The 26,264-nt window shown below is 44.2% G+C and overlaps 1 protein-coding gene across 1 annotated transcript in view; it reads left to right on the top strand.

The window, feature by feature from the left end:
• gramd1bb (GRAM domain containing 1Bb) overlaps positions 1–26,264 on the top strand; it is a gene marked incomplete at its 5' end in the record, with an annotated part of 66,778 nt that overhangs the window by 28,101 nt on the left and 12,413 nt on the right. Inside the window, 5 exons of the mRNA XM_079224615.1 lie at positions 18,221–18,431; positions 21,420–21,440; positions 22,926–22,949; positions 25,035–25,055; positions 25,649–25,672. Of these exons, the coding sequence (XP_079080741.1) occupies positions 18,221–18,431; positions 21,420–21,440; positions 22,926–22,949; positions 25,035–25,055; positions 25,649–25,672 (301 nt within the window). The remainder of the gene's footprint in view (positions 1–18,220; positions 18,432–21,419; positions 21,441–22,925; positions 22,950–25,034; positions 25,056–25,648; positions 25,673–26,264) is intronic.

The following is a 26,264-nucleotide window of genomic DNA, read 5'->3' as shown; positions in this document are numbered from 1 at the left end:
ATGGAAATTCCCAGGCAGGTGCAGGTCTCTAAGGAAGAAAATATTTGATTTGGATGGGAAGCATGAGGATGATTTATGCGCACATGCTTAAAGTGCACTGTGTACTGGTGGTGTAATTACTGCAATACCGTTAAAGGTTCAACCATTATACATGTAGTTGAAATGTTTTTGCGTGGTGTTTGATTCTTGTTCTACTTTATAATATAATATAATATTTTTACACAGCACGTAATGTGGTTGCAGATTCAACACGAAAAGTGACATCTTGAACAAAGTGTTCCTCTCATTTACGTCTAAAGCTAGAAGTCCGTGAGTTGGTTGAAAACGCAAAAAGGTTAGGAAAACACAACTGGTTTCAGCTAGATTGAGTGTAAATTTCCTCCAACCAAAGAGACAGAGTTGTACTCTCATTTCTGAGAAGGTAATATTGTGACTACCACAGGGTCGCTCAGGTATTTTACATAACTGTCCTCTAAATAACATGTGTCAGTTTGGAATGAACCCACGGGTGCTACTGTCTGTCAACTAGTTATCTGGGCATGCTGACATATGCGGCTCACATTAAAACAGATAAGCGCACGGATGAATCCCTCCCAAACACGGTCGCTCTTGTGTTTTGTTTTTCTTTTGGAAAGCACGAAATGAAAGACGCCACACGTCTGACTATTGAGACACAGAGTATATCGCCGTTAATCCAGAACCCGACAGGCCCGCTGTGTCGGACGAATGAAGACGATTTACGAAAAGGCCCCGGTTAGATTTTAAACTCCGGTTATTGCAGTAATAAAACATGCAGGAGTCAACTAAGCAAGCTGAGTCACCATGATGTCCATCGGATTTATCATGCATGCAGAGCACGTACACAGAGCGCGGCTATAAACACGGGGAGTACCCCAGTACTCTCAATGCATTAAGAGATTAACAGGGTTAGCTGCTGACACTGATCAGGGCTGGAGTCCAATACAAGAGGAAAAGAATTGCAGCAGGTCCCCCCTCCCACTTCCCCCCACTTAATACCCGTCTCATACAAAGCGTGCAGGTGGGGGTCATTGCCCAGGGGATGTTATGGCCGGAGGCTACTATCCTGCTCGAATCCTCCACATACTGGGCCAGCGAGGCTTATATATATATATATATATATCGGAGAGAAACAGAGAAAGGGAGCCATCTAGGGAAGAGAACGGAGAGAACAGGAGAGACGGAGAGGGGGGGGAGGGTAGAGAGCCTGCGCCTGCTCACTGCGAGCACAGCAAGTGCAGCTTTCATCCGCAGCGGAGACCGAGGGAGAGACGGAGAGAGTTTTGAGCGAGCGGGCGGACGCTGTGCAGGGGGGGAAAGCGTGAGAGGAATGAGAGAAAAGACACGCCGTTAGAAAGGAAGAGCGACCGGCCATGTCGGCGGCCGCCTGCAGTCGCTAGCCCTGCTGCGTTGCTGCGGTTGTGCATTGAACACTGCGGCGCAGGTCGCCTCCTTCTCTTTTGGGAGAACTGAAGAACCTCAGGGAGGAGTGGATTTCTGGCACAAGTGCTCGGCACTGCGGCACCTCGGTGCAAGCGACGGAATGTAGCAGAAAGGCGGGCACAGCCGAGGATCATCCGTCCAGACTTTGGTCCCCAACCATCCATCTGTGTCTGCATCCACTGCTCCCTTGGCCCCCCCCCCACTCCCTGTGCTCTGTGTATGGGAGCTGAGGCTTTGGCAGGCTGTCAGTCAGCATGCGGCGGTGTGAACGGGCAGCCCAGTGCCCACAACACGCTATGGACGTCAGACACTCCTCGCTGTACTAATGAAAGGCTTCAAGCTCGCCTGGTAAGGCTGAACGGAGAGCGCAAGGTTTTCTCTTTGTGTGTGAGATTCTGTTTTTGAAATGTGAGCTGCTTTCTTTTTCCTCCCTGGTTAGCGTTTATATAGCAGCTGTATGGCTGTCGTGTATGCAAAGTGCAACCCGGCCAGGTGCTTGATGCCTGTGACTCCAGGACAGTGTACTCTGTTGACAAGGCCCGGATGCACTGTCAAATATCTTGGCTTTTTAAAGAGGGCACATTAGATATAACCATGCTTGTCTGTCCATCCCCACTGGTGCGTTCCTCCATGGTTATGTAAATCTACAGGAAATGCATCGGTAAGTAATAAGGAGCTAGTTTAAAGTGCCACTAAGCTGTGACCAGAGAGTGTGCATCCAGTGCGGGCCAGTGTGTTATTTTTTGTTATTTTTTCCTCTGTGGCGACCCTGCTTTGCTCCCCTCTGGCGGGCTCAGTGTGAGCAGAGCAGCTGAGGAGAGGCACTCACGTGGCTGCCTGGAAAAGAGCAGGCACATGCTCCCTCCGTCTTCCCCCGCTTTTCCGCTCTCGTCCTCCATGCTAGTTTCCCGCGTTCCCTCGGTGTCTCACATGGACAAACGGATCTGCGTCCAGGTGGCCCCCGCTCTCACTTTTCCTAACCTGTTTCGCCACAGCGTGTGCACTTTCTCCATTGTCTCCTCCCTACATCCTCTCCTCCCCCCCCCCGTGTTTGTTTACGCTCCTCCTCCTCTTGCCTGATATTTTTAGAGACGAATTACAGAGCACTGCAGGAGGAAAAAAAACCCAGAGGGGGAGCAGTTTCGGCAACGTGCGTCCTGCTTCCTTCCTTCCTCACTTCCATGAGGACCTCTTTTTTCCCCCCTCTGTCTCTTTATCACTCTATATTTGTCTGTGTTCTTCTATCGTTTACAACCATCTCAACTCGATGCTCTTCTTTTTGTATACCTCTCAAATCTATTACTTCATTCTCGTGTCGTTTTTTTTTTTTTTTACTTTCAACTGTAGCTTTAAACATTTCCTCTGCGGGCTTCAGGATATTAATTAGATTAGAGTGCATACTGTATGTGTCTTCCTGTTTGGCACATGCACACAGGTTGCTTTAGCAGCAAACAGCCATCTGTTGGCTTTTCCATAGTCTCTTACACATGTAGATGACCTGTCTGGCTAGCTCGCTGGCTATAGTTTGCACGCCATGTTGTTGTCATGTTATATAACAGCACGTACATATATAGTTGTTCTGTATCTGATAGGACGCAGAAGTTGCACGCAGAAGTTGAAGATGATCAGTTCCCCCACGTGAATTTATCAATGAGAGGATCCAGCGGTAAGATCACCCCGGTTATTTGTGTCTATTAGAGCTGCATTCTGTCCTCCCAGGGACAATCTGCTTCTTAGGTAAAACAGCGTGACCTCAAGGTCATCCCATCAGTCAACACCGCAATGTGTTATAAACCAGTAGCTGCCACCAGATAAAGCAGCTTGTTTATCTACACAAAATAAACTTAATTGAATTGAATTGGATGCAGTGATTTATCCAGGTACTCGATTGACCTATACAGTGATTCTTGTACAGTTTTTAAAAGGTATTTGCTCTTTCTATTTTTATTGTCTGCCGGCAAATGAGATACCTAAAGATGAGGATGAAGCTCTGATTATTGTGTCCTGCATGACAAAAGTGCTTAAAAATGAATGCAGAGAAGCCTGTCTAATGCCATGACAGGCTAAATGATGTGGCCAGTGTTAGGATATGCATGAATAGTGAGGTTTTATCTCAAGATTTACAAAAATTGCATGACAGAAAGCACAGATGGAATAGTTGAGATGATGATGATTGTGATCCGATGGAAACAATGGGAGTGTAAAAAACAATATGTGTCATAGTAATACGAGTCAATCACGCGATGCACTGAAAGTTGATGTCAGGGGAAGCAAGTGTCAAAGGGTTTTCAGGCTGGAAAACCAGACGGCCCTGTTGGGTGTATGTTTGTCAAAGTGCATGCCGTGATTGAGAGCCAGGGTGAAGGGGGGATATTTTTGCAGCATTACTTACTTATCAGAAGACAAGGCAGAGATAATGGGCGAGGGAGGGAGGAAGGGATGGAGAGAGACCATGTGTGTGCGTGCATGCCCACGTGCATGAGCGTGAGATTGCTCAGAATTTGGCGGTGGCCCCAATGTGGGGATGTTTGCTCTCGATACGACATTTGGTGTGACTTAAATCTGCACACAGATGTGCACACACAGCCAACAGCAGCAGCTGGAGCAACAGCGAGGCCCAGACAGCAAGCTTGAGCTGGAGCTTACTCTCTGCACGTGGCCCCATGGACAAGCTTGTTGTTGCCGCTTGACAGTTGGACAGACTTAGTGCAGACTTGCACACATAAATGCCCGTGTGTGTGTGTGTGTTTGTGTGTCTTTACACCCGACTCGTCTGGTTAATTGTTTCAGCTCCTTTTATCTTATTGATCGTTGCCGATCGGAGCAGGTGACCGTGCTGCGGTCGGAGCTTTGTGGAGAAGTCGCCCAGCCGTGATTTCTGTTTTTACACCCAGCTTTTAGCTCACACATGCTGTCATGCAGACAAACCGAACATCAAAGACTTTTGGAAACTTGCCACGTCCACCGGCATATGCAAGCACGGGGATGCTTCGGCTCTTCGTATGCGCACGTGCATACCGATCCCCCAGGCGTGTACTTTTCCAGTGCCGAGCCACTAATGTCTCCCTGGGCTATTTTAAACTGACTTGAAAATCGTAGCTCCCAGGCCTCTGCACCAAGAAGATTAATTTCAATGTGTGAAGCATCAGAGAGGGAGGGGTTCTTCTGCATTAACCGTAGGTGAGCTGCAGGTCGATCAGCTGGTCCTCTAGATTTAAAACGGCCATCAGAAGGGATGATTAAGCCCTCTTCGCTTCAGCACAACTATTTCTACTTGCTTGGATAACCTAAATGTCCACAGCTAAGAGTTTGTTAGGAATGTACTGGGCTCGGAACCAACAGCAGCCTTACAGATAAAGTACTGCACCATCAGACTGGGCCACAATGGACTTCCGAGTTCACAGCAGGGGCCCTGCAGGGAAGAGAAACCGCAGAATTGTTTCCCTTCTGGCCACAGCTTATTAACTCTCTCTCTCTCTCTCTCTTGTTCCCTGTCCCCTTTTCCCTCTTTTTTTATACTGCATCCTTCCCATAAGCCATTTGTCATCGCTGATTATGCTCTATTCCCCGCCGCACTCCTCTGCTTGCTCCCAATACAAGCTGCTACTTTTCTATCTTTTGCACTGCGAGGGGATTTGATTGATGATGCATCGATTGGTTTGCAATGATTGATAGAAGTCATTTAAGAAAATAGAGTGGCTTGCATAGCACTTAATGAGAAAGGATTTTGTGTCTAAAGTGGTATTTTGTGTTCGCATTAACAGAGACTATAGAGGCTGGTTGCATTAATCTTACAGTAATTATAAGATGTTCTGTATTTATAAAAATGTATAAAGGCAGACGGGTGCATTTGCTTTCAGGTTACTTTTAAAATACCAGTCATGCCGTGCATGACACATGACGGTCATGTGTCGCCCTCCCTGGTGGAGGTCTGGTGAAAAGGCTTCACGTTTGCATTCCACACAGTTTTCTCAAATATAACTCGTCCAACAAATAAGGTTATTTTGAATTAAGCTTTTTAAAGGCACACCCAGAACCCGCTTCCCTCTCTCTTGTCTTATAAACTGGCATGTGTTTATGTGGACATAGAAGTAATTGTTTTCACATCATTTATTAGTTATTTGTTCGTATTCGCTCTTTGCCCACAACGCTTGAGGAATCTATACTTAACCTTCTCTACCTGGAGGCTACAAAGAGATTTGTATCGTAGACGTAAAACTAAGAGTTATGTAATGCACACCTGGTAGACAGGAAATTGAAATGATGTAGAAATAAAAGGAAAGGTCCACATTGATTTGATGTGGAAGTGATGCACATAACTTGAAAGCATCAAAGCATATTATGGGGCATGTATTCTGGTCTAGAAATATCAGAGACGACAGAAATTATATTAAAAAAATTGTGGAATTCCTTATTTTGCATCCAGAGAAGGTGGATGAGTCATTCATGTATGCAATTTAGGTGAGTATACAAAACCATCTTAAATTAAAATGTAGATATTTCGGAGCGACAGGTTTTTTCTATACTACATATAGTAGTGAGTATAACAGTGACGAGTGGGAAGTGGTTTGGATGAGCGTTTCTCTTTTAAACGAACATTGCACCAGTCGGAAAAGGCATTTGTGTCCAAGCGTCATGGCAACTTTTCTTGGTGCAACAAATGTCACAAAATGTTAGTTTAAAACGCCTCCAGTTCACCGTGTTGCCGTCACACAAAGATCACACACACACACACACACGCTCTCCCCATCCCTCACCTGCTCTCAGCCTACCGCTCTTTATCCCCCGGCCGGCTTCCTTCCGCCTATGTGTCCCCTGCAGATGGCAGCGGCTGTGTCCGTCCCTCTGGGACAACGTGTCCCACGGGGGTTTAATCCGGTTGCCAGTTCGCTACCCCCTCCTGCCCCTCTCCGACATCTCCACCGAGTCCTTGAATTACCTCACCCGGCCGCGTAGTGCTCTTGAATTTAAATCAGTGGTGTTTAATTATATCTGCTTTTAAAACAGGTTCTTGGACCCAGAGGTACAAGCAGGTCACAGTTTCAATGAGAACCCAACAAAAATTGGTACAGGCCCACGTTAGGTTGCCACACATGGAGGATAATTAGGCAGCTTAATTAAGCCTGGGCCAAAACGCTGCAGTTATGCTCGTGGGATTGGATTTAAATAGTTTCAGGAAAGGTAACGACATGCCGTGGCTTCTCTCTGTATTTGGTTGTTTCTCTTCTTTGCTGAGACGCAGCGATCAACTTAAAAAAGTTTGTGTCTGGATCTCTCAAACCGTCTCCCTGAGTGGAATGGAGATATCAGCTGTCAGAGACCCACCGATCGCTTATTTCACTCCGGACATGTTCACGGCAAAGTGCACTTAAACTCCCGGGCTTTGTAGATAACTAATGGTGTGTGTTAATGCTTTATGCTGCAGCATCACCTCGCTTACACACACACACACACACACACACACACACACACACACACACACACCCTCCCGCAGCGCTCTCTTTCTCCCTCTAGTTGGGAACACTTCAAGTCGCGGTGCACATGAATGGCTTGACGGGCTGCCATGGCAACTGCACGGGCGAGACACAGTCGGTCTGACAGACATTTCCGACCCAGCCAGGCGTCGCTGTATTTGATGTTGCCGTGACAACTCGGTAAACAGCACGCCTTCCTCTCAAAGAAAAATAGATGGAGAAATTTGTTGAGTATTTGAGTGTTTAACATTTTTGGGGATGGGTGTTCGGCTTACATTTACGCCATGAATAAATTGGGGGGAGTTGTAACTACTCAAGCCGTCAGTCATGAGTGAGTACTATGAGTGAAGCTACAGCTAAGTGCCCACGGCTGTTCATTACATACCATTTCTCAGAGTGTGTGTGTGGTCAATCTGACCATCTGCGTGTCCCCTGGGTGCAACCACGAAGAGAGCAGAGGTCCCTCTAAGTAGGTCAGTTGTTGGTGCTTATCTGGGCACACAGTGGTCCGGCTCAGTGGACCAGCTCCCTTTGTTCCACAGCACGGCTCCGCTCGGCGCTCCCACAGAGGCCGCCAGCGCTCGCCGCAGACCCCCCGGGGTCAAGTGTTTCCAGCAGCTCGGCTCAGGGCTCCGCTGGCGTCTCTATAGAGATCCAGAGGTGGTCGCTGACTGTGGCCATCTTTATGTATGAACGTAGGAATGGGCCGCCTCAAAATGACAACCCTTATTTTCCAGCAGTACAGTTTGTGTGAGAGTTAAGTAAATAGTACTGCAGCTGTCATCTTTTTAATGTGTTTCACTTGTAAAGACCAATTAGTTCGGTTGTGTGTAAAGCGCCAAAAAACACTTGTTGGACACTCCACCCATGTGGAGAAAGCCTTTCACTGTATGGGTTGCAAATATTTTTAAGAGCCGATTGACTTCCTTAAAGGCTTTGGATTAATAAATCAACTAAGAACGTAAAGACTGGGCATTTACATTATATACATAAAGGAAAATGTTATGTATAAAAGAGGACACACCAAAACACAAAAAGACTAATTGTGTGATATAATGTTCGAAATGATACTCAGCTTAATTTGTATATTTTACCTTTTTCACGTCAGACATTTCGTCTAGTTGTAATAAAGCACAGGGAAAGCAGACTTTAATATGAACGGAAAAAAATAAGTAATAAATTATGCTTGGCTGAAGAGGAAAAGTTGACATATCGGAAAAAAAAAGTGCAATGGAATGAAACGTGTGAACTATAAATTATGAATCATGTCACTCAAACTTCCACTGCAGAGATGAAAAATAGTGGTGGACGAAAACATCCGATAAATGCGGAGCACATGAGGAGACTGTAACCTTCCATAAATTGATTCATGATGAAACAAACTGGAAACTCACTTTAAGTTGCATTTTCTGTTGCACATTTTCTGGAGATGTGATTAAGCTTTGCGCTACGTTTGGATGGAAACCCGATTTGTTTGGAAGTGAGCCAGCAGGCACAAGACCAGAGCCCTGAAACTGAAGCAGCTAAATGGAATGCAGCCATCATTGATTTTATTATTTAATCTGCTTTTCCTTTTGCGTCGCCACAGAATGTCTTCGGTCAAAAGGGTCAAATTAGATTTGTTGTTGTTATGCACCAATGTTATGACTATAACTGCTATAGAATAAAATATCAGGTTTGGACAAGTAGGTTCATTGGAAGTTTAAAATAGATGGAAGTGATGCACAGTGGATAATATTTCATATTTTCTTTCATTCGTCATTATTTATCATGCCAAACAAGGCCTCGAGAAAAATGAAATCATAGAATATGTCATTTAATATTTGAAACTGGGCTTTCCTTGTAATTATTTATTGGATATTAACAAGATGCAACAAGCTTTGCAATATTTGAATTTCGAGAGAACCCATTTCTTGACACCCTGGAGTCAAAGTACTGCCACTTTAAAAAATACTGTTAAATATGTCTCACTCGCACGTCTTCAACACGAAGAAGGTTGTCCTTTTGCACTTACTTTTGCTCATTATAGACTTTTTTTCTAGTTTTCAAAGGAAAAAGCAAGTTGATATGTGCCGCTCTGCATCTACGTGAAACCATGATACAGTATGTGTTTCCCTCAAACCCCGCTCTGGCTTATTGTGTGATGCACAGGGTGCTATGGATGTAAAGTGACCTGAATGACGGTGATGTCAGCCCGTCCATTCATGAAACGCATGAATAATTGAGGGAGCAGCAGGCTCAGTGCACCAGCACCAAGTAGAGGTGGAATGCAAAGTGAAAGCCATCTCCTTCCTCATTTGCTGTCCCTCGCCAACCTCCCGCCCCCTTCTCTCTATCTCTTTCTATCCGCTTGCACATTCTTCATATCTATTGTCAGTCTGTTGCCGTGAAATCCTGTGAACAGGGAGCGGAGAGAGAGAGAAGAGCCTTGCTTGGGCAACTAGCGGATGCAGTAATAGCACCGATGGTCTAACGGCCGGGAGAGCGAAAGAAGAAAAAGGGGGGAATGTAAAAGTGCAGGCTGCTGGAGGAAGCGGGAGCTTATCAGCTTCAGTGAGACAAAGGAGGAGAGGAGTGAGCGATAGGAGGAAAAAGAAGAAGAAGAAAAAAAAGACGGCGCCTGCTCTCCAGAGAGAGAAACCCCTGTTCTCGCCGTCTACCGGGGAAATACGTTCTCTTTATCTCACTCGGCTGCGTTTGCTTCCTCCTCCTCCTCTTCCTCAAAATCCTCCCGGCATGCTCCAGAACTCGCTCACCCTCCTTACCTATACATCCCTCATCCCTCTCTCCTTACCGACCCGCCCCGCCACGTCCTTCATCCTATGCCTCATCCACGGCTCCCGTTGCGCGAATGACTCCATTTGAAAAGGGCTGATTGCTGCGGAGCGGCTCTCTCATGGCTACCACCAGGTTAGTGCTGGGAACAACAGCCTGCCTACCTGGCTGCATGGAGCTTGCAGGATAATTAGTTTCCCTGCTTGGCAAGATCAACATGTTGCCATTTCGAAAGGAGAGCCCAGACCACCGATGCCTCTGCTTTGGCAGGCGGTGTTAAGGGCGATGTAAGCTGGTTATTAGGAGATCAGAGTTGGCCGAGGAAGATCAGTGGCCCTAAGCCTGCGAAAGAAAATCTCCCCGCCTGCCTCTTCCATCTTTTCTCTCCGTTTATCTGTCCGCTACCTTTCATCCGGCGAGAGAGAAAGGAAAGTGCGGCGCGCGGTCCTCGGGATGATCCGCTGGATGAACAGCTCGTTACTCGGGGCCGCCTACCAGGACATGGTGGTGTTTGAGTGTGTGACGGTGGCCAACGAGGGCTGCCACTGCCTTGAGGGCTGCTACGGCGAGGTGTTGAGGGACTGTGTCTTTCACCAGGGGTATGGCGTGCTCTGTGATACAAGTACACGTGTGTGTCCGTGTGTGTGTGTGTGTGTGTGTGTATGTGTGTGTGAGAGAGAGGGGATGGGTGGGGTAAGATGGGTTTGATTATATAACTTGTGTGTTTAAATGTGGAGGTGATTGAGTGTGCAATATTTGGTAGATACGGTGTGTGATGTTGCCAAGTATATTTTCTGCAGCGTCTGGCCGTGTGTGCGCTCGGTGTTCACATGCGTGTGTCTGCGTGTGCGTTCCCGTGCGAGCATGCGCAGTGGGTTGCTGGTGAGCGGTGGTGTTCCTCACTGCCAGATGGGTATTTTCCAGGGTCAGCAAAACTGTGAAAACAAGCGCGGCGCTCAGAAAGGCCCGGAACTCTTTTTCTATTGTGAAGCTGAACGATCGGACAGCTTGAGCCGGTTGGATTTAGAGCTTTAGAGCTTATTTAAAGAAAAGACTGTAACAAAGTGGTGCGAGCAGCATGCTTGTTTCTCTTTTATTTTTTTGGTTTCACTCCATATGTAACAACTTGACCTACTTTGAGGACATTGGAGGGGTCTTTGTCTGAGCGACACCGTGAAGACTGATGCAGATGAGTTGTGTGCTTGAGCCTCGGGGACCAATCCCTCTCACACATGATGCAGAGGACATGTTGTGCTGAACAAAATCCTAAATTGTAACATATAATATTCAAGTGGGATGTTAAAATGCAAGATGCAGTTAGTTGGGGTGAAAATAGGCTTTGATTTATTGTCCATAACCGCATAGTGGACCATAATGTTCACTGGGTGACAAGAAGCTTCTCCCTTAAATTGCAGCTTAATTTATTTGAAGTTTCTGCTATATACCACAAAGCATTATTAGTGTTCCTTAATATGCAATGTCAAGTTTTCTTTAGCTATGTATTTATTGTTATTCGTGGAACAACTTAATTTACTGTGGACCTAATTCAGCGAGGCAAAATATACTGCATGCACAAATTAACAAAATAAATATTGCAGACCTGCTGCAGAAAGTTATTATTAGATAGTAATATCCATAAATTTGATTTATGGATCGTACAGCATAGATCAATCGTGAAAAGTGCATAAACGTCCGGATGCGCCGTAACGTCTGTCACTCTGCCTCCCTGCTGTATTTCCCACTCAGACCGCATCTCTAACCTGCAGAGCTGCAGAAGTATATTTAGTCACACAGTCTGAATATTTAAAGCACTCTCTCTGTTCACTGTTGCTATAGCGATATCCATCCTAAGCTTAGCTTTGTTTGAGCTTTGTTAATGCGTGGGCGGCGCTCTGAGAGATATGCCTTTTTAATTGTTAAATTATTTGTCGGATCTCTCACTGCAGCGAACCATCGAAGGTAAATGTGGACCGCGGTGTTCGCATCACTTAATCAATGCAACGGAAAAAGCTTGTGTGAGTGCTGCTGAAAACAGCAGTTTTCATAAGTGAAGCACTCATGCCTGCTTTCATCGCTCTGATTCCAGTAAGCCTTTTTACATTGAAGAGAACAGCGTGTTGTTGTTGTTGTTTTCCTTATCGCTCCACCCCGGGGCAGGTTTTCCTTCACGGTATCTAAATGACTAGTGGGTCATACGTTGAGAAGAAACAGAGCTGTGAACAGCTGTGTCTATTATTCTACAGCTGAAGAACTCATTGTGCTTTTTTCATGCCGGTTCCCCCGAGCAGCACGGCCCACCGACAACGCACCGACAGGTTCTCTTGCTTCGTGTCAAACTCTCCGTGTTCCGTTTCACGAAGCAGCGACGAACAAAAGCGTCCGTGAGAGACGCTTTTGTTCTTTCCCTCTGCAGCCTCGCGTCAGCCGCATGTTCCCTCTCTCCACACCACCATTCTGGTTCAAAGAGCAAACTGGTGTGTGAATGACACACAGCGGGGCCGAATCATTCACGTGTTGATGACGGACCACGGTGTTCCCATTGTTCACTGCCGTGTTTCTGGAAAGGCGAGGTGATCCGGGAATTCCTCATCGGCTCCAAACAAGTGGAGGTTCCTGTATTCTGAGCGGAGGGAAAGTACTGAGTGATGATCCTGTCTGTTTTTTTCTGGGCTTTGTTAGTCAACCACCGTTCTTTATCATAAAAACTATTGCTACCAACCTTTAAAGAGCTTTAGTTACCTCATTATAGCTAATATGTTGTATGTATCTTCCAAACCCTTTTGCCTCAGAGGCCATGGCACTGGTTAAACCTATGTGGATACGTAATAGTACTTTCAAAGATTGTCGCTCTTTAGTTGTGTAATGACTGACCTGATGGGGCTTGAATTCAACCTCACACTAAACCTCAACCCCTCCCTGTCTTACACCTATCCACCCCGACCTGCAGTGTGTGAGTGTGTGTGTGCCAACTGAGACAGGATTACCCAGGCCGGGCTGTGCCATGGAGGAGAGCCCCACTGGCTCACCATCTGAATGTGCTACCTTTGTCTGAGTAACTTGTGTGTTTGTGTTTGTGTGGCGCTCGTACATTTGTTTGCAGGAGAGACGTGTCGTGGCTGCAGTTACGCGAGAGTCGGGAACACGGTGTGTCCATTATGTTTCTGTCAATGACTCCATTACCGCCAGATCATTGTCAGGCGGTCCGTTCAAATGTTCTCAGGATGGATGGGAGGTTGTGTAAGACCTTAACTGTTTGCTTTGGGATCCAACGAGTTCAAATGAAAACACAGTATTCTCAAAACAGATCCTTTGCTGCTCATTCCTTATAGCTGGAATCCATAATAGTTTTCGTGGAAATGTTATTGATACCTCCATCTGTTGTATTTGCTCTCCTACCTTGATTTGAGACGCTGAGACTGGTGATCCTCTTGTTGGGCTCTACCTTTCCTGGTAAACGATGCCATTTGTCAACAACACGCAAGCACCTACTGATAATCAGCTTTGAGCCTAATTACCGCATCATGTGTATTCAACTCCTAATCAGGTAGTAACAGGTAGAATCAGCTACTTTTAGTAGTAGCTTCAGGATAGTCTGGTCAGTTAATGTTGTACCTGGTTTCACTCGTAAATAATGCCAAGTGTGTCTCTGCACTGCAGTCCTTATTCATGCTGACTCCCTCTGTTGTCTGTCTGAGAAGAGAGACAGAAGGACACAGTGTCAAAAAAACCCAGATCTCTGCAATGGTGTTTATTAAAGCTATGATATACACTCACCTAGAGGATTATTTGGAACACCTGTTCAATTTCTCATTAATGCAATTATCTAATCAACCAATCACATGGCAGTTGCTTCAATGCATTTAGGGGTGTGGTCCTGGTCAAGACAATCTCCTGAACTCCAAACTGAATGTCAGAATGGGAAAGAAAGGTGATTTAAGCAATTTTGAGCGTGGCATGGTTGTTGGTGCCAGACGGGCCGGCCTGAGTATTTCACAATCTGCTCAGTTACTGGGATTTTCACGCACAACCATTTCTAGGGTTTACAAAGAATGGTGTGAAAAGGGAAAAACATCCAGTATGCAGCAGTCCTGTGGGCGAAAATGCCTTGTTGATGCTAGAGGTCAGAGGAGAATGGGCCGACTGATTCAAGCTGATAGAAGAGCAACTTTGACTGAAATAACCACTCGTTACAACCGAGGTATGCAGCAAAGCATTTGTGAAGCCACAACACGCACAACCTCGAGGCGGATGGGCTACAACAGCAGAAGACCCCACCGGGTACCACTCATCTCCACTACAAATAGGAACAAGAGGCTACAATTTGCAAGAGCTCACCAAAATTGGACAGTTGAAGACTGGAAAAATGTTGCCTGGTCTCATGAGTCTCGATTTCTGTTGAGACATTCAGATGGTAGAGTCAGAATTTGGCGTAAACAGAATGAGAACATGGATCCATCATGCCTTGTTACCACTGTGCAGGCTGGTGGTGGTGGTGGTGTAATGTTGTGGGGGATGTTTTCTTGGCACACTTTAGGCCCCTTAGTGCTGATTGGGCATTGTTTAAATGCCACGGCCTACCTGAGCATTGTTTCTGACCATGTCCATCCCTTATGGCCACCATGTACCCATTCTCTGATGGCTACTTCCAGCAGGATAATGCACCATGTCACAAAGCTCGAATCATTTCTAATTGGTTTCTTGAACATGACAATGAGTTCACTGTACTAAAATGGCCCCCACAGTCACCAGATCTCAACCCAATAGAGCATCTTTGGGATGTGGTGGAACGGGAGCTTCGTGCCCTGGATGTGCATCCCACAAATCTCCATCAACTGCAAGATGCTATCCTATCAATATGGGCCAACATTTCTAAAGAATGCTTTCAGCACCTTGTTGAATCAATGCCACGTAGAATTAAGGCAGTTCTGAAGGCGAAAGGGGGGTCAAACACAGTATTAGTATGGTGTTCCTAATAATCCTTTAGTTGAGTGTATGTGCCTGTTACATTTGTGAAAAATGCACATTAAGGCCACAACATGATCTCTCCCCAGTGTGTACTTTTTAGTACTTCGTTTATTTTATTTAGATGGACGAGAACAGGCCAAAACGCTGCTCCCAAGAGTAAACCGATGATCTTGAGCAAGACATTCAGAACGGCCACAAGCAAATATTCAATAATAATAATGGGAAACCCACAGCATACAATAATTAAATTATCCTCGGAGGAGATGCACAATTTATTAATGTGTTGCTCTGACCTGACCTGACCGAGGAGAGCCGTGGCCAAGCGTATGAAACGGTTCAGTGATATGAGACGAGCAGAACCGGAGGGCTTCTACCTGCCAGTGCCTGACAGACATGTCGAGGATGAGGCCAGGATTCCCTCTCTTACTTTGTGCTACATACAGGCCACTACTGAAGGGAGGTCATTCACATTCTAGCGGACAAATGGTTCTGCTTGATTGTTACTGACAAATCCCCCACAGCACCTTTTGTCCCACATCAGCACGGTCAAATTGTAGTATGTGTCTTATTCAGTCAACCATTACATACAATACAATAAGTAAAGCCATAATCTAATATACAAAATAGAAAGACTGAAAAGATATAGGTAGAATCATAACGCTTATATATTCCTATCCTAAATTATTTTCAATTAAATCAGATAATTAATTTGATATAAAGAACAATATATGTATATATATATATATATATATATATATATATATATATATATATATATATATATATATATATATATACATTTCGTTGACACTTGTAACCCTCAAAAACAGTTTTTATAAATAATCCTTTTGAAAACCGAAAAATTAGTTGACCATTCTTACATTAATGTTAGCATTGTTCCATAATTGAACTCCTACAATATAAATACATATTTTAATCCCCTTTTTAGCTTTTTGTACAGTAAACTAACAAACATCTCTCAAATAATATTTACACTCATGTACTGAAAACAACTTTTGCAAACACAAATTCAAAGTTTCCAAAATGCACGCGCTCCACCCGCGCTCCACCCGCGCTCCACCGCCCAGCTAAGTCTCGTACCCTGATACCGTCGCAGTGCAATCAAAAGACGATATTCTTTTCTTTTTTTTTAGTATTGATGTACTTCTCTTCGTGTGCATTTATGTTTCTAAAAGTCTGTGAAAAGTTATTTTGCAAAAACAGATATCCCCCCCCCCCATTAAATGTTTGCACTCCAGGGAATATCAATCAAACTAAATATCTCAAGCATTATTAGTTTTCATGAATCATGTTTTTAAATTGTTTTATTGTGCACTGAAAATAATATCAATAAAAACGGGTATATTATTTTTGTATTTATATGTTTTTGCTAACTCTGAATTTCCCATTTTGTGGCCCAATAAAAACAAATTATGTTTTTTTCTCAAACCTTGTTTCAGGTCTGTATCCAATGTGTTGTTATGGAATCAGCCGTTGGCCCGTAGGGTTTCCCAGCAGTGATTTATTTATTAAGTCCACCTCTGCCTACATCATAAAACAAATTATACACCTATGAAATAAAAACAGTAACCTTCGGCCAGGTAGTATTTCACACAAGAAACACCACGTATTTAATGCTTCGTGTGGATGTGGTTTCGGACGTCATATGTTAACGATTGATTGATTGATTGATTGATTGATTGATTGATTGATTGATCGAGACACAAGATGCAACAGAATCTGGGTGTCTTATGGCCTCCACTGAACAATTTGATGGGGCAACCCTGGTTCATTTGTCAAGCACATGAAAAGTACAGGGTATTGGTAAATACACCATCCACACACCGTGTGTGTGTGTGTGTGTGTGTGTGTGTGTGTGTGTGTGTGTGTGTGTGTGTGTGTGTGTGTGTCTGTGTGTGTGTGTGTGTCTCTGTGTGTGTCTGTGTGTGTGTGTGTGTGTGCATGTGCGTGTGTGCGTGTGGTCTGTGTCTGTGAGAAAGAGACCCAGACAGTCTCCCGGCTCAGACAAAGAGTATCATGCGTTCTGAATATCGATGTACTTTCTACCACTGTAGTGAGCGTTTGTACTCTGACTTCATTCCCCCGGTGGATGACATGCACCACTTGATAAACCAGTGATTTCTAGTTGAAAACAATGATAAAGACAGAATAGGAACCTTTAGGTTACGATTTGAAACATCTGGCATTCACTTCAAATAGTTCATGTTCAACACCAAACATCTTTCAAAGGGAGATTTCCCAGCAAATGTACTCCTAATCAGGTCAGTAGGGACTCGTCAGCAGTCAGTACGCCATGTACAGAACAGCAAACATGATCATCCACCGAACGGAAGCCATTGTTACTCGTATAAATCGATGTCAGAGGTACCGTAATACGCCAGATGTGCATTAGCTATCCCCACGCATTAAACAGATGTGAAGGCTCTTTGTTGTCCTTGCCTTTTAAAATCAACCAGCGACTGGTCCGGCCGACCCTGACAGTCAGACAGGAGCTGTCAGCGCTGGCCACTATGATGCGGTGCTCTGAGCTGCATGTAGCCGTAGATCAGTAATTCATGGGCACTAACAGCGGCCACTGGCTGGCAGTGACGTAATGGCTTGCATAACGCCATGTCAAGTAACCGTGCCTGGCGGGCGCACTGCCACTCAGATCACTTTCAGGGCCTTTTGTTCGCTTCTGTCACTGTGAAGGAGGAGGCTTCTTGCTGAGCCATTGATGTGTGTGTGCGTGTGTAAGACAAGAGGGTGTCTCGTGCTGGATCACAGAGGCTACCTGATAGCAACATACGATGGAAGGAAAGGGACTACCTGTCTCGAGCCAGCGGTCCTCCCACTCGGCTGGAGAGCTGTTAGTGGATGTAGAAAAGCGAGTCCCCGCGTTGGAGTCCACATGCAGCTCAGTTTGAGATAATATAATGATGTGTTTCAGGCCCACTTCGATAGTCAGAATGATGGCATTGTATCTCTGCTCATTTGGTCCTTGTCATGTCCTCCAGGGTGGCATATCTGCAGCCATGGAAAAAAAAATTGTTGTTAGGCCTCATATAAATAAACAGCTCAATAAATATCAGCGTTGAGACTGTGAAGTAAATTGTGTTTTTCAAGCCTCTACGTCTCTTGATTAAATTGGTCGATTTGTTCAAAAACAAATTTGCCTGTTGCTTCTGAAGTGAGAAAGCAAATTGCGTGAGAAAATCCAAAAGCCATGCATGACATTTGTTTTCCTCTCTGCTGCTGCTGCTGCTGCGGTTTTTGATGTTGTTGTTTGCTTCCCGTACAAGCTTAGCCGTCATTAGCCAGGTTAGCACATGGTGCTTCAAGCCTGTTAAGCCCCAAATGATGCACGCATAAAGGAGACGCTGTACGCGCTGTGCTGCTGTACACACTGATCTGTGAACTATCGGCCCCCGCCTTGCATTGGTGTTTTACGTTGATATATCCAAGGAGTACTTTGTGTGATTTCTGTGACGCACTTTGTGGCAGATGTGATTTTCTCATCCCTCGTTCTGTCTCCTCTCTTTCAGCACTGCCAGTAACTCAAACAAGAGCACGCCCGCCTGCTCACCGGTCCTGCGTAAACGCTCGCGCTCTCCCACACCACAGAGCCAGGAGGGCGAGAACATGGTGGAGAAGGGTTCCGACCACTCCTCTGACAAATCCCCCTCCACGCCCGAGCAGGTCGTCCAGAGAACATACTCGCTGCAGTCAGCAAGAAGCGGGGGAAAGAACTCCAAGGTGAGCGGCCAGGAGATGCTCCCGTTTCCTCGGTACCTGTTTGACAGACGGAAGGGTAGCCTCTAGCTCCCAGCACTTAAAATCACACTAGGTTCTCAGTGCAGTCATGAACGCTCAACAGTGCGTCCTTTCCTCTGAAGAAGAGTCGACTCTCGGTCGTGTCCAGTTCGGAACATTTTCTCAGAGTAGCTGTTGTTGTGAGTTGCTTCACTGTTGCACACAAGGTGCCAATTTCACACTCATTGAATAAAGTAAAGCCGGTCAGGATATGAGGGCTTAAATCACTTCTTTGAAACTGTGAGTTATCTCCTGACCAAAAGCATGAATGGCACACATTACGGCTCTTTATACTTGTTAAATGCGATGACCGAGCTGACATGTTTGATTTGTGATGACAGCTTTGTACTGCTTTCTCTGAGCAGTGTGGTTGCGTAGTAATCCTTGATCCTCCACAAACTCATATTAGTAGTATGTTTTTGTTAAAGAACATGTTCATTCACTGTGACGCACCAGTAAACCATGATTATGAGAGTGCATGTTTACGCAACATGTTTACGTCCAGTAAGAACATGACATGTCACATCAGATAGACAACAGTGACATGAGGTTATTAGCTGAGTGCTAATATTGATTTTATAGTGATCAGATCTACTTTATGATACTGGAGATGATGTGGCAACGCTGGCTGTCACATTCATTCATAAACTGTGACGGGGTGAACACACTCAGCTTTATTTTTACCAGTGTAGTGACGCACTATGGGCTCAGATCAGTCTCATTATTAATGATGAATGCACACAGAAGGATTCACAAATGTAAATGATTGTCTCCACAAAAAGGTTTTTCAATGCATGCAAAAATAGTTATATTATATATAAATGTACAACAAAATCTGTTCAAGATTCACAAATATATTTCCGATGCACACGCAGATATATTTTCATTTAACTAAATGTAATAGAAATCCACAAATTCTTGTGTTACATTTGTTCATAATAAATTGTATTTAACTAACAACATACAAATATGGTTTTGATCACATTTTCAAATCCTTTGAAATACATATACTTGTGGATTTCTATTACATGTATTTAAAATAATAAATGTGTGTGTGTGTGTGTGTGTGTGTGTGTGTGTGTGTGTGTGTGTGTGTGTGTGTGTGTGTGTGTGTGTGTGTGTGTGTGTGTGCATCAGACACATATTTGTGAATCTTTTATTTATACAAATCCATATATATCTATCTATATATATATAGATAGATATATATGATGATTACTATTTTTTGTGTGCATTGAATTGTGAATTCCTCTGTGTGTTTTCATTAATATTGAGACCGATCTGAACGCATAACGCACCCTCTTTGATTGGTTATTGACTTGTAGGTGCTGATATGTAACTAGTGAGCTGCAACTATCACTCTCCATTCCAGCCTTTCATTTTGACATCCCACATACTCCCTAATCTTTAATCTCTTCCTCTTCTAAAACTGTGATATAAAGGTGTTGTTTTTAGTTGAGTTAGTTGATCTTGGCTTATTTAGTCACTATTAAGTTTTTTGGCTCTTTGAAATGGGACATTAGAGGTCAAACAAAGTGCTTCAATAGTCAGGTCAATGGTTCAGGGCCTGCAGGGAGTCCCTCTGGTGCACGGCATTAAATAAGGTGCAGCCGTTAGCAAACAGCAAGTTTTTATCACAATGACTGAAGACGGGCTCGTTGCTGAAAGGTGAGTTTGTGCACCTTCTTAAAAACTTGCTAACATACGACCTAAAACCATGTGCTTCACACAAAGACCTTCCTGAACTACTTGTGTACTTGTTGCCTCAGCCGAGCGAGTTTTGCTGTGAACCCTTTTAGGCTGTTTATCCGTGAGATGGATGTGAGCAGATTTCCACCCTTTTAAAGCATAGACAGGTCATGATAATACAGGTGTGATATTTACAACTCTTTAAAAATGTTCTCCTCACTCTGAGTGTGTTTGGACGTTCAATAAATAATTTCTGCCAGAAATGTAGTTTGGGTTTAAAGGACAGGTCCACATTTCTTTCAAGTCTGTCTTAAAACAATAGTCGGGTGCCCGTAGAAACAATGTAACAGGTTTTGCTCGGTATCATTTCTCCTCCGGCTAATACTGGCCATAAAGATTGATTTCAACCCAATGTAAGTGATGGGGGACAAATTCAAAAGTTTTGTTTTCCCCTTCACTACATTGAAAGTGGAAAAGATCTCTTGGTGGCCATGAATGATTACAGCAAACAAAAGACAATGTTAAGGCAGACTTGCAAAGGAAAATATGTATGACCACAAGTTGGGGAGCTTATTGTTGTTGACAGAGGTTTGCTTTGTTGTGAGGGTTTCCTGGTGACTGAATAGTGAATACCGGCAGCATTGATTGATGCTTTTCAGGCTCTTTGTCTGAAACAGCGGTCGCTGCAACTCTTCATAGATCAGTTAAGAACAGGAATAGAGCCCTTGAATCCACTGACACCCCGAGCTCTTATTGAAACAATAGACGCTGATAGAGTTCAGGTGTTGTATTTGCCGTCCTCTCCCTCATCTGCATCTCCCCCCTTTCACAGCTGAACTCAGAGACAGATTGAATCTTGCAGGTTGTTTCACGGAAGGAGCATGTGGCTCTAATGTTTTGTATGCTCGGCAAAATGTTAGAAGTAAGCCGTGTCACTGGCGTCTTCATGTACCTTCTCATCTGTCTCTGCTGTTCTGAATCACTTGTTGTTTTTGTCTCTTTTTCTTTCATAATTTTTTTTTTGTCTCCACAACACAGTGTGCACGCCTTCTCTCCCTCTCTCTCTCTCTCTCTCTCTCTCTGTTGCTACTGCTCCATGCCATATGAAAATGTGTGCCATCTGATAATGACTGTTCCGCTCTTCTGTTGGTACTTTCAGCTGTTTTCTTCTTGCGGTTGATTTCTCTTTATTTCCATTCTTCTATCTGATTTTTCTTTGTTCTTCTCCTGATTGCATGCTAGTCTCACAAGCGACTTTCCAAAGTAAGCATTACTCTTTTTTCTGTTCCTCAAATATCTCTGTGCCCACCCTCCCCTCTGCCCCACCTCCTGTCTTGTGAGCCGCTCTGTGGAAATGTCCAAACCCCCTGTTTGCAACGCTTTCACCCTGAACCCAGCTTGTTCCTGTGCAACCGTTACAAGCCCCATCTGCACCCACTATCATAGCAGATGGACATTTCTGAAAAACAGTCAACCACACACAACCTCACTCACTCCCTCTCTTCTTCTTCTTCCCCGTCCTTTCTCTTCCTTTCTGGTGATATGCAATGTAGCAGATTCCTAATGCCATTTTCAGATATGTGTGTATGGCTTAGTATGCTGTATGTGAATATAATCAGGATTTTTTTCTTTCTTTTTTTGCGTTTATTACAATTCAGATAAATAAAATAATAACAACAAAAACAGATATGCACATTTGATGGAGAAATAGAGCCTTACTGTTGAGGTTTTGTCACATTCTAAGAATGAAAAAGAAGATTTCTGGCGCAAATTCCTAATAAACAATACTGCAAATAATCGTCTTAAGTTCCTCTCTCTTTTCCTCTTCCCTTTTCCACTTTGGATTGTGCCCTGTCCCTCGCTTGACAAACGTATGGTTATGAGAGCTTTTGCATCCGTCATGCTGTGTAGCGGCCAGGCTGCAGAGGGATGGACTCAGCCTCCGCCGTCCCAGTCCAGCACTGTATGAGCTGCCCATAATGAGAGCATCCCCCAGTCTGCCTGTCCATGGACGCAGGCTGGTGCCACGTTTTTATAGTGCATCACCCATGTTGTTGCTTCATCCATTAGATTTGCTACTTATCAGACCTCATCCCGTCATTTATTTATTTACTTTTTTGCTCATCAAATGTGTTGCAGAGTATATAATGGAACCAGTACACATGGTCTCATTTTATCGACACAGGCAGAAATGAGAAACACGGGGAGACAATAAATGAGAGTTTTGCACAATCTGTCTCTCTCACACACACATCCCAATTGATTCAATCCCTTTTCACTTCAGTGCCATGGTCCCCCTGAACAACCCACCTCCCTACCCCTCCCTTACGTCAGCCTCTTTGGTCAGCAGCGGTCACATGACCCCAGGCATGGCGTGAGGTCGTCCCAGCAACGTGAGCTTGATCAGCCTGGCCCTAATGCAATCCAAATACAAGAGTGCATTCAGCGAAAGGGCTTCCATGCCCCTCTGCAGCACAGGCCACATGACGACAATAGTTACGTTGGCTCAACGATAATCACTGAGGCGTCTCATGGAACATGCAGCCGAGGTGGAGAGTCCAATTCAGTAGCACCGTCAGATCTCTGAACCTATCGCATGGTAGTGGCAGTCATGTACTTGGGAGTTGTTTTATTAGACACAAGCTCATCGGACCTCGGCGTCTTCTCTCTCACTTCCTAATCCTCTCTGTGTTCATGTTGCTCACTGCTTTGGTTAACATTTTGCTTTCTCTTTTAATTTCCTTTCAGTATGACAGACTAAACCTGATTAAAGTAAGCATTTCTTCTTGTTTTCATTTGACCCATTGACAATTCCTGCTGGCCCCCATTAAATCCCCCCGGCCCTCCACTTCCTCCGTAGTACTGCAGGATCCCCTTTGATAGTTTCAGTCCCTGGTGTCCTTTCCCATGCTTTCCATCCCCTGAATTAATGTGGAAGGACAGTGATCTGTGAGCTGTGTGAAATATAATTTATTCCAAAATGTCTTTATAATGAAGATTTAAAAGCCTGTTATAATCTGAAATGTATTTCAATTTAAAAACGGATGGTATTTGTTTGAATTGACTGTTCAGGGGTATAAAACCATCACTTGCACAATTCTAAAGCGCCCGCGTGACAATCGAGACATTTTAGTGACAAATGTCCAACACAAAAATGCTTCTTGAATCTTTTGAAGCTGTCTGTCCCATTTTTGCAATCCACAGCCCCGTATGTGGTGACATTTAAACAAAGTGATATAGTTCAGACAGACCAAACCACTGTAAATCACAGAGGAGTCCCCAGCAAAACTGTTTGATAGTCTCTCTCTCTCTCTGTGTGTGTCTCTCTCTCCAACCAAACGGACACAGTCACAATAAATAGTCACTCTCCGTGTAAACAATGCTGTCATAAATCTCTCTAACCCACTAGTGCAGCCACACCACGCCAAAAGCAATGGCACACAGACACACACAACGTATCCAGACAGTGGTCTCAGAGTAATTCCTCTCTCGTGTCTCTGTCACCTTCAAATCAGATTAGCCCACATTAGCCCGGCTATCGTCACAGCCAGGCCTGCGACTCACTGGCCGCTTACCCCGCGCACACCAGATAACCAGAGACCCTGTCGGACACCGAGAAAAGCCAGACGGCCCGAGGCATGAAAGAGACTTTGAATGTGGTCAGGGTTTTTTACAAAGAAACATACAATGAACTATTGAGGCAAATTTTTTAAGACTGATTAACCGTCGAAATAAGAAAACACTCCCTCACTTAATCTTCTGTTATACTATGATAATCACTGTGATGAACTTCACAAAAATGCAGTAATGTTTAATAGTGGTCGTGCTTTCTAAAATCAGGAAAATTAGATTATGTTGCCAGTTTCTATTTTTTCTTTTTCTTTTTAGTTCAAATGTGTTGCTTTTAGTTATTGTACTCTTGGAATCAGACACTGGATATCACTTCTTGACCTTCTCTCGTCCCTCTTCTCCCCCTTGAATACCCTCTTCCTTCTTTCACCCTCTGAATGATCACCTGCATGTTTCCCCTCTGAGACTTTTGCTCCTCGGCTGTTCGAACAGAAAGAGTGTTTATGTGGCTGGAAAATGTTGTAACGTCATAGTCATGATTAAGATACATCTCTGCTGCCCTCTGCTGTTATAGAACCTGCAACAGAATCAATTGCTTGTCCATGAAGAATTGAATCAGTTGGTTTTAAAATGTTTAACAAAATTCAAAACTCAGATTTCTAGAATATTCTTGGGATAATTTCAATCTTTGATGGAACAACTTTCAGGTCAATTATAGGTGACTGACTGATTGCTTTTAAGACAGAGAGATGGACATATGAATGAGGCACATGACTGTAAAATAAAAATATATTTTTAACAGCATATCTAATGCACTAATGCAGTATATTTTTTGAGTGAAATTACTTTCAGTTCTGCCAATACAGGAAGCAGCTTTTCCTCCGACAGGCTTTTGTTTTGAAAGATTCCTGTATTTGATCAATCAATAAATGTTTCATTCAAATATCATTCTCTAAATATCAGCTTTATTTGAGTGGTGAGCGAAACTGAAAGAGAATTTCACCCTGCATTAACGTCAGCACTTTGAGGTTCAAAATCCAGCACGATTAACACTAACAGTCGGTCTTTGGCTTTTAAAGTAGTGTCGATAACGTTCTGTAATTCCTGGCAGGAAAGAGCGTGACGTAGAGTTTGACCTCCGCGACCTGCTGTCACCTGTTACTATCAGGTCGATCATATCCACCCTCTGTATGTCTGTATGAGCCCACAACCCTGCTGCAGCATGTACCTGTTTCACACAGTTAAATACATCCTCTGTCTCTCTTTTCTCCCTCTCTCTTTCCGCAGAAGAGCCAAAGCTGGTACAACGTAAGTCTGACCTTGTTTTCATTTACATTCTCTACATGTGTGAAGTCTTTGATGGGTGTATACGTGTGCTGCTGTGAGTTCACGTCATGCGGAAGTCTCTTTGGGTTGTTTTTAGTGGTGCTGCTTACGAGATGAAAGTTGTCGTCCTTGACTTTGTTTACCGGATCACCAGTTCGGGTTACTGGTCCTCCAGGCGGGGATTTATAGCGTGGGCTTAAAAGAACAACAGGTGGCTCTTTCTGATGCAGAGAATCAAGGGAATGGACAGACGACGAAATCATTGAAAACAAAGCCAGAGTGTTGCTGTTTTATTATGCACCACAAGATGGCGTGCTTGCTCTATTTCTGGCTCCAGCATAATTGTTTTCCATGCAGTGAGTTGCTGAACCACCCCTTAATGATTATGGTCAATTGACTTTTACATCGAAAAGCTGCCTGTTGTGTTAGTTAAGCCCACAGAGTGAGCAGGAACGAGAGTGTTGGACTTTGACACCACTGTGTGTTTATTGGACTTTTTCCCATTTTATATTGTTTTATTTATTTATTTTTTATTTTGTATTCCCTGTGTGTACACTCTTCCCCTCTCTCCCCAGCATGAAAGACAACACATCCTGAGAGTAAGCATGACTTGTATACTTGTGCATTCCTGAATAACTTTCTTTCTCTGGCTCTGTATGTTGGTTGTCAGACCGGTGGAATGATGGTATCCGTCCTGCCTGTCTCTCATTGCATTGACTTCACTTAGTGTTGTTACCACCTAATAGCAAAGCCACGCTTTGGAGGAGGTGGTTTGACGTGTTGAAGTAGACACGTATTAAATAGTTATCAAACTAAAGCGCTACCGTTTCAAATACAGAGTGATTATTTTCTAGTGGTCTTATTTAATGCACTGCATTTTGCATTGACAAAATGTGTTCTGGATTTGTGTATTACCAGTCCCTTAGATGGCGATTAAAGGCCTGTCACCACTTCTAATTCTGGTACGCAACAGGTGGTAACAAGCCCACTGAGCTCCTCACTGTACTAAACAAATCAACAAACCGCCACAGAGGCCTCTGGACGAGCCTTGAATGCCTTTGAACAACAGGCGAATGGAGCATGGCACTTTTAGTCGTGGCATGTCTCCTCCTGTTTCTGTGTCCATGTCCGAAAAAATCAACAGAAGATGCAGGGACCTTCCTGCAGATAAGGAAAATAGAGAACTGTTGT

The sequence above is a fragment of the Taurulus bubalis genome (genome assembly GCF_910589615.1).
Source record: "Taurulus bubalis genome assembly, chromosome: 10".
NCBI lineage: Eukaryota > Metazoa > Chordata > Actinopteri > Perciformes > Cottidae > Taurulus > Taurulus bubalis.
This window is presented reverse-complemented; position numbering and strand designations above follow the sequence as displayed.